Here is an 18,263-nt window from a genome sequence, read left to right on the forward strand (position 1 = left end):
CTGTAGTTCCACGATATTTGAATTGCTTCTTTTTAGCTGCTTGCAGTATTTTCTCCTTGAGTTTATAGCTCTGAAATTTGGCTATAATATTTCTTGGTGTTTTCAGTCTGGGATCTCTTTCAGGGGGTGATCAGTGAATTCTTTCAATGACTATTTTGCCCTCTGGTTCTAGGACCTCTGGGCAGTTGTCTTTGATAATTTCTTCTAAGATACTGTCAAGGCTCTTTTTTTCGTCGTGGATTTCCAGTAGACCAATAACTCTCAAATTGTCTCTCCTAGATCTATTTTCCAGGTCAGTTGTTTTGCCAATCAGATATTTCACATTTTTTTCTATTTTTTCATTCTTTACGTTTTGTTTTATTACTTCTTGGTGCCTCATAGATTCATTAGCTTCCACTTGCTCAAGTCTAATTTTTAATGAGTTAGTGTTTACATTTTGCTTTTGAGTCTCCTTTTCCAATTGGTTGATTTTGCCTCTTAGAATGTGATTTTCTCTCTCTAGATTCTGAATCTCCGTAGCCATTTCGCCAATCTTTTTTTCCATATTTTCTTTTAGCTCCCTAATTTGGTTTTTAAAATCCTCCTTTAGCTCTTCCAGCAGTGCTTTTTGGGCTGGAGACCAGTTCATATTACCTTTTGAGGTATCTGATGTATCTACCGTGTCATTGCTATCCTCTTTTATGTTGATATTTTGATCCTGCCTGTCTCCATAAAAAGAATCTATTGTCCTCGGTTTTTTTGTGTTCTTCTTCATGTTGGTTTGCCTTTTGCTGGCTTTACAACGAATTTCTATCTGTGGTTCTCAGGGCTTTCTGTCCCAGCTTTCTTATTCTGGGGGTTGTGAGTCTAGAATTATAACCTTCCGTTTCCTGAGGTGTGGGGGAGGGGTCTGGCTCCCTGGTGTCTCACTCCCTGTGGGTGCTCTCCAGCACTTGCTTTTCAGCAATGGTCTCAGCTGTTTGTTGTTTGAGCTGATGTCTGGCACTTCCCCTGGGGGAGCAAGGTTACGTCTGGGCTCCTGGTGTTCACCCCTGCCGACTCTGCCCCTCTGGGACTAAAGAACTTCTGCTATTTAACCACTGAAGCCCCACTACTTTCTGCTCAGTTCCAGCGTTCTTTTATTTTTTTTTCCCGAGGGATTCTCTGGGTGAGGGGGGGTGGGATTAGAGCCTTTTACCTGGCCATTGAGTCTTCCGGAAGTTCAAGAAGCCGAGTTCCTGGGTTTTGCAAGCTTCAGGAGTGGGTATTTTCACGGCTGGTGGCGTTGCGCTGCCTCTCGTCGCTCCCACAGACTGCCGTCCTGTGTTGGGAGTCCTGGGGATCTCCACTGGGAGTCCTGGGGATCTCCACCGGTTTTGGGCGCCCAGCTTTCTCCCAGCCCGTCTCCCATGTGGATTTCCCGGCCAGCCGCTTCCGCCTTGGTCTGGAGCAGCTCCGCACCCAGGTTCGTGCCTCCGGCCTTTCAAACTCTCCTGGCTCGGAAATTCGCCCCACGCAGACTGCTCGCGGTTTCTGACTCTCTCGAATCTGCCCAAATTCACTTTTTTATGGGAATCTGACTGACCTTGTGAGAGAGCTCGGGTAAGACGCTGCCTTCATGTGGCCATCTTGGCTCCGCCCCCCTTTGGTCAGTATTGATGTCAAAATAGAATTTCTCCCAATTGTTCTTTCTGCTAATTGAAGAATAAACGTATCATCAAGGTAACTTAAAATGTTATAAACTTCTTTGCCTTTGGTAGAGAGAGAAAAACACATTAGATATTTGGATAAATGAAGTCTTTTATTACTATCACATCATATTTTCATCAGGATTCAATGAATGAATGAAAAGTATTTATGTAGTCTGTGTCTTTGACACCTTATCTCTTTTATTTTTCTGCTTCAATTGATTGATATTCACCTAAATGTCCTCTATTATGTTTCTTACCTATGGTTCCCAAACTCCTTAACATGACAATGTTTTCTTAGACCATGCTACCTTTCCCCCCTTTACCTATCTTCTTACTTTTGAATAGGGAATATCCTTCCTGTGTAATATTACAGAAATAAATCTCCTTCTACCAAAGCTCATTGATACATATGTCATCAAATTTGCCCCCTTGTTTTGGGATCTTGATTTCACATCATTTCTTATTCAAACTTTGTATATTTGTCCATTATCACCTGAGGATTCTGATTAAATTGCTAGCCATTTATGTTTTTATTCTCCCCTGAATTTCTGAGTATTTCTACAGCTGTTGTTCTTCCTGTATTTCAGATACTATCTAGGTTATATATATATATATGCATACTTATGTACGTGTGTATGTATGTATGCATGTATCTGGTAGGGAATTTTCTCCTTTCCATTAGATTTGCAAGGCTTCGGGAAAATCCATTTTTACAAATCTTGTTTAATACAGGGCTGTTCTGGGGACAGTGTGAATTAGTTTGTGAGAACCAATTGTTAAATTTTCAGTGTGAGCATTAATACCTTGAAAATCTGCAGATACTATCAAATAGGGGTTGATTTATTGTTTTCTTGATTGTTGAAGCTTATGAAAGTGATAGAGAAAATAATAATGCAGATTGAACTTAAAGTCGTGTTTATCCCTGTGTGTTTGTGTGTGCGTTCTTGCTCAATTTCTCTCTCACTTTTCATACCTTACCTACATTACCTACATACAGTTCATATGCTGACTTTGTAATTTTTCCCAATGCCATGCGGCTGACTCCTTCAAGCTATTTTACAGTTCCCCCATTTCCCTAAATGTAAGTCCTTGCTTAGAGTAAAACCAACTACTATTATGGGTAGGATTTTATAATGCTCAGCCAGTAGGCATGTCTATATTACCAAAGAGCAGGAGTTTCTGTCCTGGATTCCTTTGGCACTCTGGTGGTCTACAGACTTCTGCTCAGAATAGTGTTTTTAATGCCTAAGATAAAAATACATAGTACTGCAAAGGAGACCTACCATACTGAAATACAGTTATCAAACTATTAAAAAAAATAAACAACAAACAAGTCCAAGAACCCCAGGTTAAGAACAATTGATGTGGAGGCAGCCTGCTTTAATTAATAGAAAATTGACTTCATAGTCATGAATACACAGATTCAAGTTCCATCTCCAACTGATACTGGCTGTATGACCTTTGAAAAATCCCCAAGTGGCTCAGGCAATTCCCTAAGACTCTAAGTTGTATACAGTTATTGATGTGTGTCAGTAATTTTGCTCATTGAGTTTTTCCCAAACCTATGAAATCACAGGTATAGTGGGGAAAAAAGAACCACCCCCCCCCACATGCCATGTTCTTTTTTTAAGTGAAATTCAAAGGAGAAACATGATAAATATAAAGTTCTTCCATGATTAAAAGCACAGTTGACTCTAACTGTCAAAATTACTTCTAAGGACTCACCAGAAATTCTAGGTTCCTTTATTCAAATGTGAAGCTTTTCCCTAGGAGTAGAGAAGAAAAGGAATCAAGTGGTCTTAGTTTATGAGATGAATATAATAACTTTTAAAACTGAAGGGCAATCTGAACACTTAAAATATGGTCCCACATGTTCTTAAATTTAGCACAGAAGCTTTAGTGTCAGGTACAGGAAAGAAGCAGAAGTTGGTAGATCTGATGGAGAATCCCAAAGTTGAGAGTACTTCACACTTTCAAAATGACAGAGTTTTTGACAGGTTCGATTGAACAATTAAATCCCATCAGACTATCTTGAGTTCAGGAGATAAGAAATAATGAGCTGCATTGGTATTTTGCATTTTCCATGGAGCAATATTGATATATAGCTTTTCATCATGCTTTGTAATTCTCACTGGATTTACTGCACTTTGTATCATCGCCTGAACATGCTGCAAATGGCATTCCATGTCCTAGCATAATAAAAATGCTATAAAAATTGGATAGTTAATGAACTTGCTGGGTGAGATTGTAAATTATTTAAATTCATACCATCAGTTTTAATTAGCCATTTGGGCCTGGTAAATTCTATAGGACATCTCCATGGAATACCTACCTGTGATTACCTGACTGATGTTTGTCATTGGTGCTATACTGTAATAAAGAAAATTATTATGCCAGTTAAATAGATGACTCTTAAGGGTATGTTTTAATACAGTTGTAGAGAATTGTGTTTCTAGGCATGGTGACTTTTTTCATTGCTTTTCTAAAAATAGATGAATTAATAAAACATCTTTTATTTTAATAGCACAATGTTTAGATTTGATTAAGCCATATTATTCAATAGCTGTTTATGTGACACACTTGGACAATTTGTCTATAAAGAAATGATGAGAGTGTTGAAGAAACGTTTATAACTCCAAAAAAATTTCTGGTCTCTCTGTCCCTTCAAAGCAATAGTGGACTAAGATAATGTCCCTGAAAAACCATCTTCTTTGTATTTAAAGAGTTTGATTATTCTGTGTTCTGTTCATTTGTATATGTAGACAGACTTGTAACATTATCTGCAAATTAAAATTATTCAAGAAATTGAAGTGCAGTGCTATTACTAGCTACCAGGTATCAAAGAAGCAGCTGTACTATGCAACTCATGGCAATGTAGAATTTGAGCAACTTCTCAAAGTAAGATCAAACTTCTTTTTTCTTTTTAGGTAGCAATTCTTGCCAACTAAATAATGGTGGCTGTTCTCAGCTTTGTTTACCAACATCAGAAACTACAAGGACTTGCATGTGTACAGTTGGGTATAATCTCCGGAAGAATCGAATGTCATGTCAAGGTATAAATTACCTAAAGTTTTACCTGTATGTTACTTTGCTCAGTTACCATTACAAATTTTGCAGATGAAACTGTCAATTAGATAAACAAAGAGAAAAAAAGCCAGAGATGCTATGAATGTTACTAAGAACAGTTTGATTTCTTTTAAGTAGATTTAGAATCAGAGGCCCTAGCTTTGCTACTTAGAATCTATCTGATCTCCAGTAAGTAAACTTACATCTCTAGGCCTCAATTTTCTCATTAGTAAAAATGAAGGGGTTGGACTAGAGAATATGTAAAATTTCTTCTAGTTTTAAATCTATAATCCTGTGATTTTTCCAAAGTCTTTAACCCTATGGGATTTCATCTCTTAATTTGAGGCCTTACCTGAATATGCTAATTCTTTAGTTATGTTGTAATATGTGTGTGTATACATAACACATATATGCATAAGTATATATACATACGCATACATGTATATATGTGTGTGTGTGTGTGTGTGTGTGTATATAAATATATACATATGCACCTATATAATTTCAACTTAGCATTTATATAGTGCTTGAAGGTTTGTAAAACAATTTATAAATTTTTCGTAAGGATATTATTTTATCCTCACAATAGCTCATGTGGATGTTATTTATCCTCCTCACAATAACTCTGGAAAGTAAGTGCTTTTAGCCTCAGCTTATAGTTGAGGAAACTGAAGCCTAGAGAGATAGGCTTACTTGTTGGAGATCACACAGCTAATGAGTGTCTGTATTGGGATATAAACCAGGTATTCCAAAGTTCAGGTCCAGCACTCTGTCTACTAGCTGCCTGTATATGAATGTCCTCACATACAACTTATGTGAATAAGGTATGAAGGAGGAGGTCATGAGGAAAGAGAAAAGGAATAGTAACTTTCTGGGATTTGAAATCCTATCTAATTCACAACCTCATTTTAGTAGAAAAGTAATTTTCCAATGGTTGGATCCCCAACAGCTGGATTTAGTTTTGATTTTATCTATGCTTGTAGCAGGAAACAGAGATACAATAAATTAATTTTCCTGCCTACTCTAATAACTAATGCTTTCCTATGTTTATGAATATCAGGCCTTCTTAAACTCTACTTTATTTCAGTATAATGGTATCCTTAACTCATTGGTAAAATCCTTTTTTAGAGAACAGATATAGTCCTTTCTTTAATGTTCAGTGCAAAAAGGGCCTTACTAGATACTGTAGCTACTTGGGATCAGGCTAATAATACTGAATCCCTTCTTACTTCACTGAAAAGAAAAACAAGAGCAATCCTTGGCTCTTTCACATTAATGTCATAGCTTGACAAGCAAGGTTACTACATTTTTCAATGCGTGATCTGAAGAGAGAAAGATTAGGACAAACAGCAGAGGGCATGGAATTCTGAATTCCACAGATTTATTCATAACATTTTTTGTTTTGTTTTGCTCCTGATTTGTGCACATGCTCTCACATGCTCATTTATAGCAAGCAAATTGGTGAAAGTGATCAGTCTCTCTGGTGACAAGAGCGTATCAATATATCCATCAGCCTTATTTAATGGAATATTTCTGCAAAAATCTCAGTTGATTGTCATAGTTACAAGGCACATCAAAAAAGTACATATGGTCCCAGTAAGGCTAGCTTGTGACCTTTGGTATCCTTAAAAAATAAAGATAGATATCTGTATTCTAATATATTGAAAACATTTTTATATCTCATATAAAAACAACCAGAATTTCTTATTATTCTTATGTAAGATTTCCTTCAGCTAACTTCAGTAACCCACAATATATTCATACAAATACATCATTTCCACCTTGGCATTTTTTCATCTATTTATACTAACTCCCAGACTCCTCTGTGTTTTGAACTCTTTGGAGTGAATATATTGGATTTATATAAATGGTTATGACTTTATACATTTATTTTTCATGATAGCAATATTTTACATAAAAAACATCTTTCTATCCTTACTAGCCTGTGGTGTTTCATAAATATATCTAATTATCACCAAAACAATATTTAGAATATTGACAATTTTCAACAAATTTGATAATTCAGTAACTTAATCAAGTATTTTGCTTACCTAATTTGAAGCAAATACTTTTTTTTAAAAAAATGGCATAGTATTTAATTATGACAGAACAGCAAAGTAAATAAACAGAAAAAGTAAAACAATAAAATCATTGTCAGATCCCACCCTCTAGCACCCATACAGACCTACATAAATATATACAATGTCCATCAGGGGAGAGGTTAAGATTTATTTCTTTGAATGAATCCTCCCAAAACCTAAGTACCAAAGGTAGGAAAAACTAGACCCCAATGTCTTCTACTTGAAGTTAAATCACCATTTGAATTTTACACCCCCCCACTGAATTGTGTGTTTTAAAAATGTTTTAGTGGAGAAATCTGATGGTGATGGGCCCTTCCCACTTTGGAATACCAAAACCCTAGCCCATCCTTTTCCTCCTCTGAATATATAGTATTATTCTGTTAGATGAGTTCTGCAACTGCAAAAAAAGTAGTTCTCCAAATAACTTGGAGTACTGTAAAACCAAAAGTGATAAAGTCATTTCCCCCGGTGAATCCAGAACTCCCTGAGAAAAAGATTAGGGACTCTTGCCTTTAAAGGTTATGATTTCTTAGACTAAACATCCTAATTGCCAGACCAAGTTCAATCTTCTTCAGTTTTCTTTTCTGATTATTCAACATTGCCATCTATTAACTGGATAAATCTTTTAGCCTTGTCTGCTTGGCCTATTCAAAATTTAACTCTGCAGGGGAAGTTCTTACCCCATTCTGGGACATTCCTCTGGGTTAATCCCAGTTATGCATGTTGGACATCAACTAACTGGAACTTTGTAATTTTTTCTTATACTCAATTATGTGAGAGAGAAATGTCAAAAAGCAGATATAAGTATTCAAATAAATAAATTTTAAAAATGTCCTGAGGTCAACACAAACTTGACATCAATCTAGTGAGAACCGTTCTTCACAGTTTTGTCTCTGAGGCACTATAAGATACTGAATCCTCAGGTTATGTTCTGTTTAATATGCAGAACTATTTATTATTTGCCAAGTTATTTGGTATTTATTATTTACCAAATTATTTACCAAGTTATATGCCAAGTTAGAAGGGACCTTCGACATTATCTAATCCATTGATTTTATAAATAAAACCCAGAAAGTTAAGGTGACTGTCAAAGATGCAGAACTGGGATTTGAACCCAAGTTCTCTCACTGCAAAGCCAGTGTTCTTTTGCATTATATCTTCTTGGAATTAGATGGGGTTAAAATAGTTAACTGAAATCAAGGCATAGTATTATGTACAGACACAAGGATAACACATTTTTGGGGTAGTTGAGTAAGGTGAAGGGATCACAGGATTCCTTTGTTTAAGTGGGTGACTATGAGGAATTGCCTACACATCTTTCAACTAACAAGAAGAGGCTTGTTAGAAGAGGAGGAATTGTGTAATTTGCTTTAATGAAAAAAGTAAAGATCCCATGAGTTGCTAAAGAAGGCAATCTCAGTATGATTAGCAACTAGATAAATGGCTAGCAGGAGGGAACTTATAAAATTAAATTAAGGTTGTTGAATATTAATATGATAAAGTAAGCTCTAATTTTGAATTTACATTTGGGGGATTTTTTTTGTTTGCTTTTTTTCACCTAGGCATAGAATCATTTCTTATGTATTCTGTTCATGAGGGAATCAGGGGAATACCTCTGGAACCAACTGACAAAATGGATGCTTTAATGCCAATATCAGGGACTTCATTTGCCGTGGGAATAGATTTCCATGCAGGTAAATAAACTTATTCATAATTTATTTATCAAATATTCATTTGATTTATTAAACATGACTGAAATACCATCTTTCAAAGTGCCATGGTAGTGGAAATGGGGAATAACAAAGTCAAATATAGATGACTTTTAAGCTTTTCACAAATCATTTTAGACATGTTCAGATGTCAAAAATCAAATATATAGTTTCCCTAAACCATAATATTAGAGTGGCTACTGTGTTAACCTTTTATAAGCATCCAGTACTGCGGGTGGTCTTTTCTTTTTCACTCTGCTTTTATAAGCATCTCTGTTGCTCAAATCTAGAATGTTGTGGTTATGAAATAAGGCAAGTATATGAGAGTAAGGGCTTTTTAGGGAAAAAAAGAAACTTGTAATGAAAACACATTCTTATTTTAAAATATATTTAATTAACCATTAGATATACTAATCCAAGCACTAGTACACATAATCTGAAACAGTAGAAAATCCAAATATACCGTCTGTTCTCTTTGGCTTTAGAATCTAGTATCAAATTTGGGGCAAGTTTAGCTTTCCAATTACATTTTACCACTACTAAAAATAATTGACATTTCCCTACTAAACAGCCCCAAGGAAATGGGGGGGAAGTCATCATGCTAATATAAGTATGTTATGGAAAACACATGTGGATAGAGTTGAATACCATAGACATTAAAATTATTGGGAAAGGATAATGTAAATTTATTTTTCACTTTAGTGGCTAAATACTAATATGGTTTAAAAGATTAAACATTTATAATTCTCCAAAAGGTATTCACAATTATCATTCTCCACTTGAGAGTTTGTACTTAGAGAAATGAATCTCTCCTCCGAGTTTTCATCTTCACTAATCCGTACATTTCCTGAGTTAATGATGAAGTGTTGGAATATGTGAATGTGCATACCAGGTGTTTTTCTACTTGTGAAGTCTTATTTTTATCTAGTGTCACCAAAACAAACAGCTTTTTTTTTGTTTACCATCTATAAAACTCTCTAAATATCAGCAGGTGGCCTTCTAGCAGTAAGATTTTTTCCTTCGATGAAACACATTTTGTTAAATCATGTGTTAATGAGACTCTTGGCTACAACTTAATGAGTTGCTTGAAATCTTCATACACTTTTTATGGGTAATTTATTTCATGAATTGAACTGAAACCAATCAGAACTTTAGAAGCATGAGGAGCTAGACCCTGATTAAATTTAGAGAAATATTTTCCCCCATTTGGCTTGTTTTTATTGTGGGGAAAACAAAACAAAAACAACGGTAAAAATATTTATTTGAATAATATGTTAGTTTTGGCCAAATTTCACTGGTAACTCATCATTTGTGTTATTTTATTCAAAATAGAATAAACATATTTGACAAAGTTATCTACATTTGGTATCTCCATTTCCTTCATTGCTCATTCCTTGCCTCCTTGAAGTCTAGCTTCTCACACTGCCATTTTGGGAAAAGCTCTCTTAAAAGTGATTAGTGATATAATAATCATGAAATCTACCGACATTTTGTCAGGTTGCATCTTTCTTGACTTTTCTTTGCTGTCATCTTCTGGATGTTCCCTCCCCCTCCAGCTATTACACACACTACATTCTTCTGACTATCCTTCTGCCTCTAATCCCTTCATGTCTTTGATAGGATGGGTTGAAAGCACTCCACCCCATTTTAGCCTTCATAGGCTAACTAGGTGAGAATATGGCTCAATCAGTCATTCATGGGCCTTAGACAAAGTGCTTAGTGTTCCTGTGAATTAGAACGACATTTTACAACAATTATATTCAGATAGGCCAAGGAAACGTGGCCAGACTCCAGAGATCACGTATAAAATATCAAATAAGATGAAAAGGAATTGAATTTCATAAACTGGAGCAAGTATGTATTTCTAGAAAATCTGAGTTGTGACATCCTCAGGGAGAGGAAAAGCCTAGTTTCAGCCTTGGCTAGGTAACAAGCATGGACCCCCAACACCACCCATCTCTTTCAACTAGAGGAGGTTTCAATAAGTATATAGAATTCTGGTCCTGCCATCTTTCCTTTGGTGCTTCATACAGCCCTCCCAAGATTATAAATCATTGAATTGTCACTATTCTTTGTTCTGAGTTGTCAACACTAGTGAACATGTATGCAAAGTGTAGATATATTAAAAAAAAAGCCCTGTGAAATATGACTTTTAAAATAAATAACCAGTGGTTTTAATTTTTTTTTCCTTATTCATTCATTCATTTTTGCTTTTTTAAATTAGATTTTTTATTTTTAGTTTACAACACTTAGTTTTACATGTTCTTGAGTTTCAAATTTTCTTCCCTTCCTTCCTTCCCCCCACCCTCCCCAAGACGGCATGCAGTCCAATATAGATTCTACATAAACCTTCGCATTAAACTTATTTACACAATAGTCAAGTTGCAAAGAAGAATTATGACCAATGGAATGAATCACGAGAGAAAAGAAACAAACCTAAAAAAAAGAGGGAAAAAAAGAGAGTGAATAGTTTGCCTCAATCTGCATTCAGATTCCATAACTCTTTCTCTGGATGTAGCTAGCTTTTTCCATCATGAATCTTTTGGAGCTGTCTTTGAGCCTTGTATTGCTGAGGAGAGTCAAGCCTATCAAAGTTAATCATCACAGAATCAATATGTCTGTGATTGTGTATAGTGTTGTCCTGGTTCTGCTCCTCTCACTACGTATCAGATCATGTAGGTCTTTCTAAGTTATTATGAAGTCTGTATATTCCGCATTTCTTATAGCACAATAGTACTCCATTACATTCATATACCACAACATGTTCAGCCATTCCCCAATTGATGGGCATCCCCTCAATTTCCAATTCTTTGCCACCACAAAAAGAGCAACTATAAATATTTTTGTACATACAGTTCCCTTTCCCACTTGTGTGATCTCTTTGGGATATAGCCCTAGGAGTGGTATTGCAGGGTCAAAGGGTACGCACATTTTTATAGCCCTTTGGGCATAGTTCCAAATTGCTCTCCAGAATGGCTGGATCTGTTCACAGCTCCACCAGCAATGTAACAATGTTCCAGTTTTCACACATCCTCTCCAGCATTTATCATTTTCCTGTTTTGCCATGTTAGCCAATCTTATAGGAGATATGTAGTACCTAAGAGTTGTTTTGATTTTTATTTCTCTAATCAATAGTGATTTTGAGCATTTTTTCATATGACCATATGTATCTTTAATTTCTTCTTCTGAAAAATGCCTGTTCATATCCTTTGACCATTTCTCAATTGGGGAATGACTTTTATTCCTATAAATTTGGCTCATTTCCCTGTATATTTTAGATATGAGGCCTTTATCAGAGACATTGGTTATAAAGATTGTCTCCCAGTTTTCTGCTTCCCTCCTAATATTTTTTGCATTAGATTTGTTTATACAAAAACTTTTCAGTTTAGCATAATCAAAATTATTCATTTTACATTTTATAATGCTCTCTATCTCTTATTGGGTCATGAATTCTTCCCTTTCCCATAAATCTGACAGGTAAACTATTCCTTGCTCTCCCAAATTGCTTATAGTATCAGCCTTTATTCCTAAATCATGTACCCATTTTGACTTTATTTTGGTATATGCTGTATTGCTTTTTTCTTTTTTTTTTTACTACATTACTGATCATCTTTTCTATCTGGTACAATATACTGTAGTCTTTTCAAGTCTCTGTAATTACTTTAGAAGATTTAGATGAATTTTTATAAGGCAGAAAAAACAAAATAAGTTATTTTGTTAAAGTGGTTTGACCCTTCAATTATTACACCACTTACTCCTTGAAAGTAAAGTGCTTACCCATGTGAGTTAATTACCTGATTCTATATAGTTCCCTAAAAATGTGTAATTTACCAAAAGGTATCATGAAAGGCATATTAATTCATCTCAGCTTAGAGAAAAAAAATGACTTTCAGGGAACATTCTTCTGTTAACTATGAGGCAAAATGAGTATTGATGAAATAGAAAAAAAGTTGTTTTCATGTCACACCTATCCTAGAAGATCTTCCTAGTATTTGTAAAATAATTATTAATCCTCACATCTCTGTGAGAAAGTTATATGGCAATAATTATTAACCTTTATTATAGATAAGGTAATTGAAAATAGATAGGTTAAATATCATATATTTCACATGCTGATGCCATACTGTTCTTTTATATTTTTTTTTACATTTTTTTCACTTTAAATTTTCAAAAGTTTTTTTTTAATTTAATTATGTTTGTATGGAAAAAAATAACTTTTCCTGGAATGTCAAATTCACTTAACCTCTGTAAGCTTCCATTTCCTTCCTCATCTATATGAGGAGGGTAAATAAAATGACTTTTAAAAACTTTTTTCATTGGAAATCAAGGAGATATCCATCAGTTGGGGAATGGATGAACAAGTTGTAGTATATGAATGTAATGGAATGCTATTGTGCTATAAGAAATGATGAGCAGGCAGATTTCAGAAAAATCTGAAAAGACTTACATGAACTGATGCTAAGTGAAGTGAGCAGAACCAGAAGAACATTGTACACAGTAACAGCAACATTGCATAATGATCAACTATGAATAACTTAACTCTTCTCAGCAATACAATGACCCAAAACAATCCCAAAGGACTCATGATAGAAAATGCTATCCACATCTGGAGAAAAAACTGATATTGTCTGAATGCAAATCAAAGTATACACTTTTCATTTTATTTTTTCATGGCTTTTTCCTTTTAGTCTGTTCCTTCTTTCATAAAATGACTAATATGGAAATATGTTTTACATGATTGCACATTTATAACCTATATCAAATTGCTTACCATTTCAGGGAGGGGGAGAGCAGATAAGGAGAAAGAAAAATTTGGAACTCAATTTTTTTAAAAAAATGAATGTTAAAAATTATCTTTACATGTAATTAAAAATACTATTTATATAAAAAGTTTCTTTCCCATTAAAAGCTATTATCCAATTCCTCTATCTGGCATCTTCCTAAAAGTAAAGCAGTATAATAGAAGGATGTTATAGTTGTATAAGTAAAGATTGAAGGATGTCACAGAAGGCATATATAGTCATAAAGAATTAACTGTAAACTTATTTTAGTCTTGAAGAGAGTCTGTATGATCAGTGGGTCTTTACCAAGGAATGGATATTAAAGACAGTTAAGCATGAAAACTGCTTTTTCAATATATACAATTATTTGAAACAAAATAATGAGGATTGTGTTTGGGGGATATTGAAAGAATTTCAGATTGCAATTTGAAAGTACACTGTAAAAGTTCATTTAGACCTTTTTAATTTTAAATTTAGTTTGGACTTGGACAAGGCACTTTTTTTAACCTGTGAAGAAATTAATAATATATACAGGGTTCATGAGGGTTTTTACTAACAAGCTGTTTTTATATACTTAGCAGTATAATTTGTATTTAAATAATTATAAATGATTCTAAAATATATCACAATAAATACATTATGAAGCTCATTTTATAATAGATTTTATTCTTGAGAATAATAACATTGAATTTCTTTAAAATGTTTTATAATTTCAAATGGTCTTCATCCCTACCTCACCCTCAACTAATATAGTACTAGCTCTATTTTGAAGGACATTGAGATAGGAAACTCTCTCTCTCTCTCTCTCTCTCTCTCTCTCTCTCTCTCTCTCTCTCTCTCTCTCTCTCTCTCTCTCTCTATATATATATATATATATATATATATATATATATATATATATATATAGTAATGAAGGGTCAGTGACTTTGATAGTTCTTTCATCTCCCTCCTCCCATAATCACCACTATATGTATACTATATGTCCACTATAATTCTCTGTAAATGGTAGGTATAGATTAATACATTCTAGCTACCCGAAAGCAGGAAGCAACACTGTAAGGAAACCCATTGTTTTTAGAGAAAATAAATGAAATAAATTTACAAAATATATCTGGTGAAGAGTAAATAGCACCCTATGTTCTGAAGAAGTTAAGAATTCAGCAACATATAGTACCTAGCAATGTACCTGATACAATGATAATAAAAACATAATAGTAAATAAAGATTGAAAAGGGACCTTGAGATCATGTTGTTAAGCAGTGAATATATTAACTCATTTTTTTTTCTCAAAGCTTTCTTTTGTTTCTCATTCCATCTACTTTTCTGGCTCACCTTTTGTTAAAATATTAAAATAGATCTCCTAAAAGCAGTAAAGAAAGAAGTAGGAATATGGTTTAATGTCAATTTAAGCTATGTAGCTAGAGTTCCACATTAAATGACAGATAATTCCTTGATTGAATTCTTTTTCTAGGCTTTACAAAGTATTCTTCATTAGACTGAGGGAGAACTGAGCTATTAAGATGAAGGGATAGGTTAAGCCGAGCTAATATAATAAAAATGACAATTTTACCTCAATCTATTTATTCAGTGTCACACTAATTGAACTACCAAAAAATCATTTTACAGAGCTGGATAAAATAACAACAAAATTCATCCAGAAGAACAAGAGGTCTAGAATATCTAGGGTTTTAATGAAAAGAAATGCTAGAGAAGGTGGCCTAGCCATAACAGATATTAAACTGTACTATAGAGCAGCAGTCATCAAAACTACCTGTACTGGCTAAGAAACAGAGTTGTGGATCAGTGGAAGAGGATAGGTACACAAGATGGAGAAGTCAACAACTATAGCAATCTACTCTTTGATAAACCCAAAGAGGCCAGCTTCTGGGCTAAGAATTCACTATTTCACAAAACTGATGGGAAAATTGGAAAATGGTAGGGCAGAAGCTGGGCATAGACCAATATCTTACACCATATACCAAAATAAAGTCAAAGTGGGCTCATGATTTAAGAATAAAGGCTGATACTATAAGCAATTTGGGAGATCAAGAAACAGTTTACCTATCAGATTTATGGAACAGAAAAGAATTCATGACCCAACAAGAGATAGAGAGCATTGCAAAATGCAAAATGGATAATTTTGATTATGTTAAATTGAAATGTTTTTGTACAAAAAAAGCCAATGCAACAAAGATTAGGTGGGAAGCAGAAAATTGGGAGAAAATCTTCACAACTAGTGTTTCTGATAAAGGCCTCATATCTAAAATACACAGGGAACTGAACCAAATATATAGGAATACAAGTCATTCCCCAATTGAGAAATGGTCAAAGGATATGAACAGGCAGTTTTCAGAAGAAGAAATTAAAGATATGTATAGGCATGTGAAAAAATGCTCGAAATCACTACTGATTAGAGAAATGAAAATCAAAACAACTCTTAGGTACCACATCTCTCCTATAAGATTGGCTAAAATGACAAAACAGGAAAATGACAAATGCTGGAGAGGATGTGGGAAAATTGGAACATTGTTACATTGCTGGTGGAGTTGTGAACTGATCCAGCCCTTTTGGAGAGCAATTTGGAACTATGCCCAAGGACTATAAAAATGTTTATACCCTCTGACCCAGCAATACCACTTCTAGGGTTGTATCCCAAAGACATCACACAAATGGGAAAAATGACCTGTATGTACAAAAATATTTATAGTTGCTCTTTTTGTGGTAGCTAAGAATTGGAAATTGAGGGGATGCCCATCAATTGGGGAATGGCTGAACAAGCTGTGGTATATGAAGGTAATGGAACACTATTGTGCTATAAGAAATGGGGATGATATGGACTTCATAACAACCTGGAAAAACCTACATGACACAATGCTGAGTGAGCAGAGCAGAGCCAGGAGAACATTATACACAACCACAGATATATGGATTCTGTGAGGACTAACCCTGACAGACTTTGCTCTTCTCAGCAACATAAGGTGCAAAGATACCTCCAAAGGACTCATGATGGAGAATACTATCTACATTCAGAGAAAGAACTATGAAGTATGAATGCAGATTGAGGCACACTTTATGCTTGCCTTTTTTCCCCCTTTTTTTTCTCTCCTTTGTTTTTGTTTTTGGGGTTTTTTTGCTTCTGTTTCTTCTTTCTCATAATTCATTCCATTGGTCATAATTCTTCTCTGCAACTTGACTAGTCTGTAAATTAATTCAATGCGAAGTTATATGTGGAAGATATATGGGATTCCATGCCATCTTGGGGAGGGAGGGTGGGAAGGAGGGAAGAAAATCTGGAACTCAAAATTATGTAGAACCAAGTGTTGTAAACTAAAAAAAATAATAATAATGACGAAAAGAAAAAAAAAAGAAAAAACAAAATAAAAAAAAGATTAAGGGATAGAATATCTATAAACTACTCAAGAGAGTAATAAGGAAGAAAGCAACTTTCAGTCTTCCATAACCTTTAAGTCAAACCCCGCCCCCAACCCATTTTTGCCTTTATCACCTTACTTTTAGCTTTTTTTTTAAATAAGGAACCTGTAATTTCATGGGTCTAAGGAATTTCGAGTGTGTAAATTCTCTGTTAATGCAGATCGCATCTTCTCTGCTAAATTCAAAGTGGAACATAGCCAGCATGGATCAGAGGCAGGATATCAACCCAGGTGTTTCTATCTCCAAAACTGGCTCTTTATCCACAATGCCATGCTACCATTTTCCAGTTCCATAAAAGAATTAAAACCAGGAAAAAGCATAAAGCTTTTTCCATTATTTTTCCATATCACTTAGTGCCATATGAAATGTGTTTCCTTATTGTCCAGCAGTATGACGAACACCGAAGAATAAAGCTGAGAAAATGGGAAACTGGGGGCGTGGAGCCAAGATGGTGGCTGGAAAGCAGGGACTTGCCTAAAGCTGTCCTTCAGGACCCTCCAAACACCTATAAAAATGGCTCTGAACAAATTCTAGAACTTCAGAACCCACAAAATAGCAGAGGGAAGCAGGGCTCCAGCCCTGGACAGCCTGGATGGTCTCTGGGTAAGATCTATCGCACCACTCTGGGAGCAGAGGAGAGCAGGGTCCACCGTGAGCCACCAACCAGACCAGGAGCCAGGCAGAACAGGCCCTAGTGCCCTGAATCAGTAAGCTGTGGCAGTTACCAGACTTCTCAACCCACAAACACCAAAGACAACAGAGAAGGTTAGTGGGAAAAACTATGGGGACAGAGTGAAAGGAGTTCTTGATTCGGCCACCGCACCAGGGGCAGTGGAGGTAGTGTAGCTCTGAGGACTACAGTTGCAGTTGCCTCTGGCCCCAGGCCCACCTGGTGGGAAGAATTAAGTGGCAGATCAGAGCAGGAGTGCAGAGCCTGCTTCGATCTGAGTTGAGATCCCGGTTGGCAGTTCTTGGGGGAGGAGGAGCACTGCTGTGGCAGAGCTTACTGTATAGAAATAGCTCTGAAAACAACAGCATAGCCCCTCAAGCTTGTGACAAAGTACTCCCTATTCTACAAGCAGTCATACCCTGATGAAAAACTCAAGGGTCAAGTAGTTGTCTGGGAACATGGCCAGGCAGCAAAACGGACTCAAATTCACACTCAGACTTTGGAATCTTTCTTTGGTGACAAAGAAGACTGAAACATACAACCAGAAGAAGTCAACAAAGTCAAAGAGCCTACATCAAAAGCCTCCAAGAAAAACATGAACTGATCTCAGGCCATGGAAAACCTCAAAAAGGATTTGGAAAAGCAAGTGAGAGAAGTAGAGGAAAAATTGGGAAAAGAAATGAGAAGGATGCAAGAAAACCATGAAAAACAAGTCAATGACTTGCTAAAGGAGACCCAAGAAATACTGAAAAAAATAACACCTTAAAGAACAGACTAACCCAAATGTCAAAAGAGCTCTAAAAAGCCAATGAGGAGAAGAATGCCTTGAAAGGCAGAATTAGCCAAATGGAAAA

At 35.4% G+C, this 18,263-nt stretch overlaps 1 protein-coding gene across 1 annotated transcript in view; it reads left to right on the forward strand.

Moving 5' to 3' along the window:
• Positions 1–18,263, forward strand: part of LRP1B (LDL receptor related protein 1B) — a 2,306,513-nt gene that overhangs the window by 1,610,566 nt on the left and 677,684 nt on the right. Inside the window, exons 34-35 of the mRNA XM_036744555.1 lie at positions 4,598–4,723; positions 8,380–8,511. Coding sequence (XP_036600450.1) covers positions 4,598–4,723; positions 8,380–8,511 — 258 coding nt within the window. The remainder of the gene's footprint in view (positions 1–4,597; positions 4,724–8,379; positions 8,512–18,263) is intronic.

The sequence above is a fragment of the Trichosurus vulpecula genome, chromosome 2 (assembly GCF_011100635.1).
Source record: "Trichosurus vulpecula isolate mTriVul1 chromosome 2, mTriVul1.pri, whole genome shotgun sequence".
Classification (NCBI taxonomy): Eukaryota; Metazoa; Chordata; class Mammalia; order Diprotodontia; family Phalangeridae; genus Trichosurus; species Trichosurus vulpecula.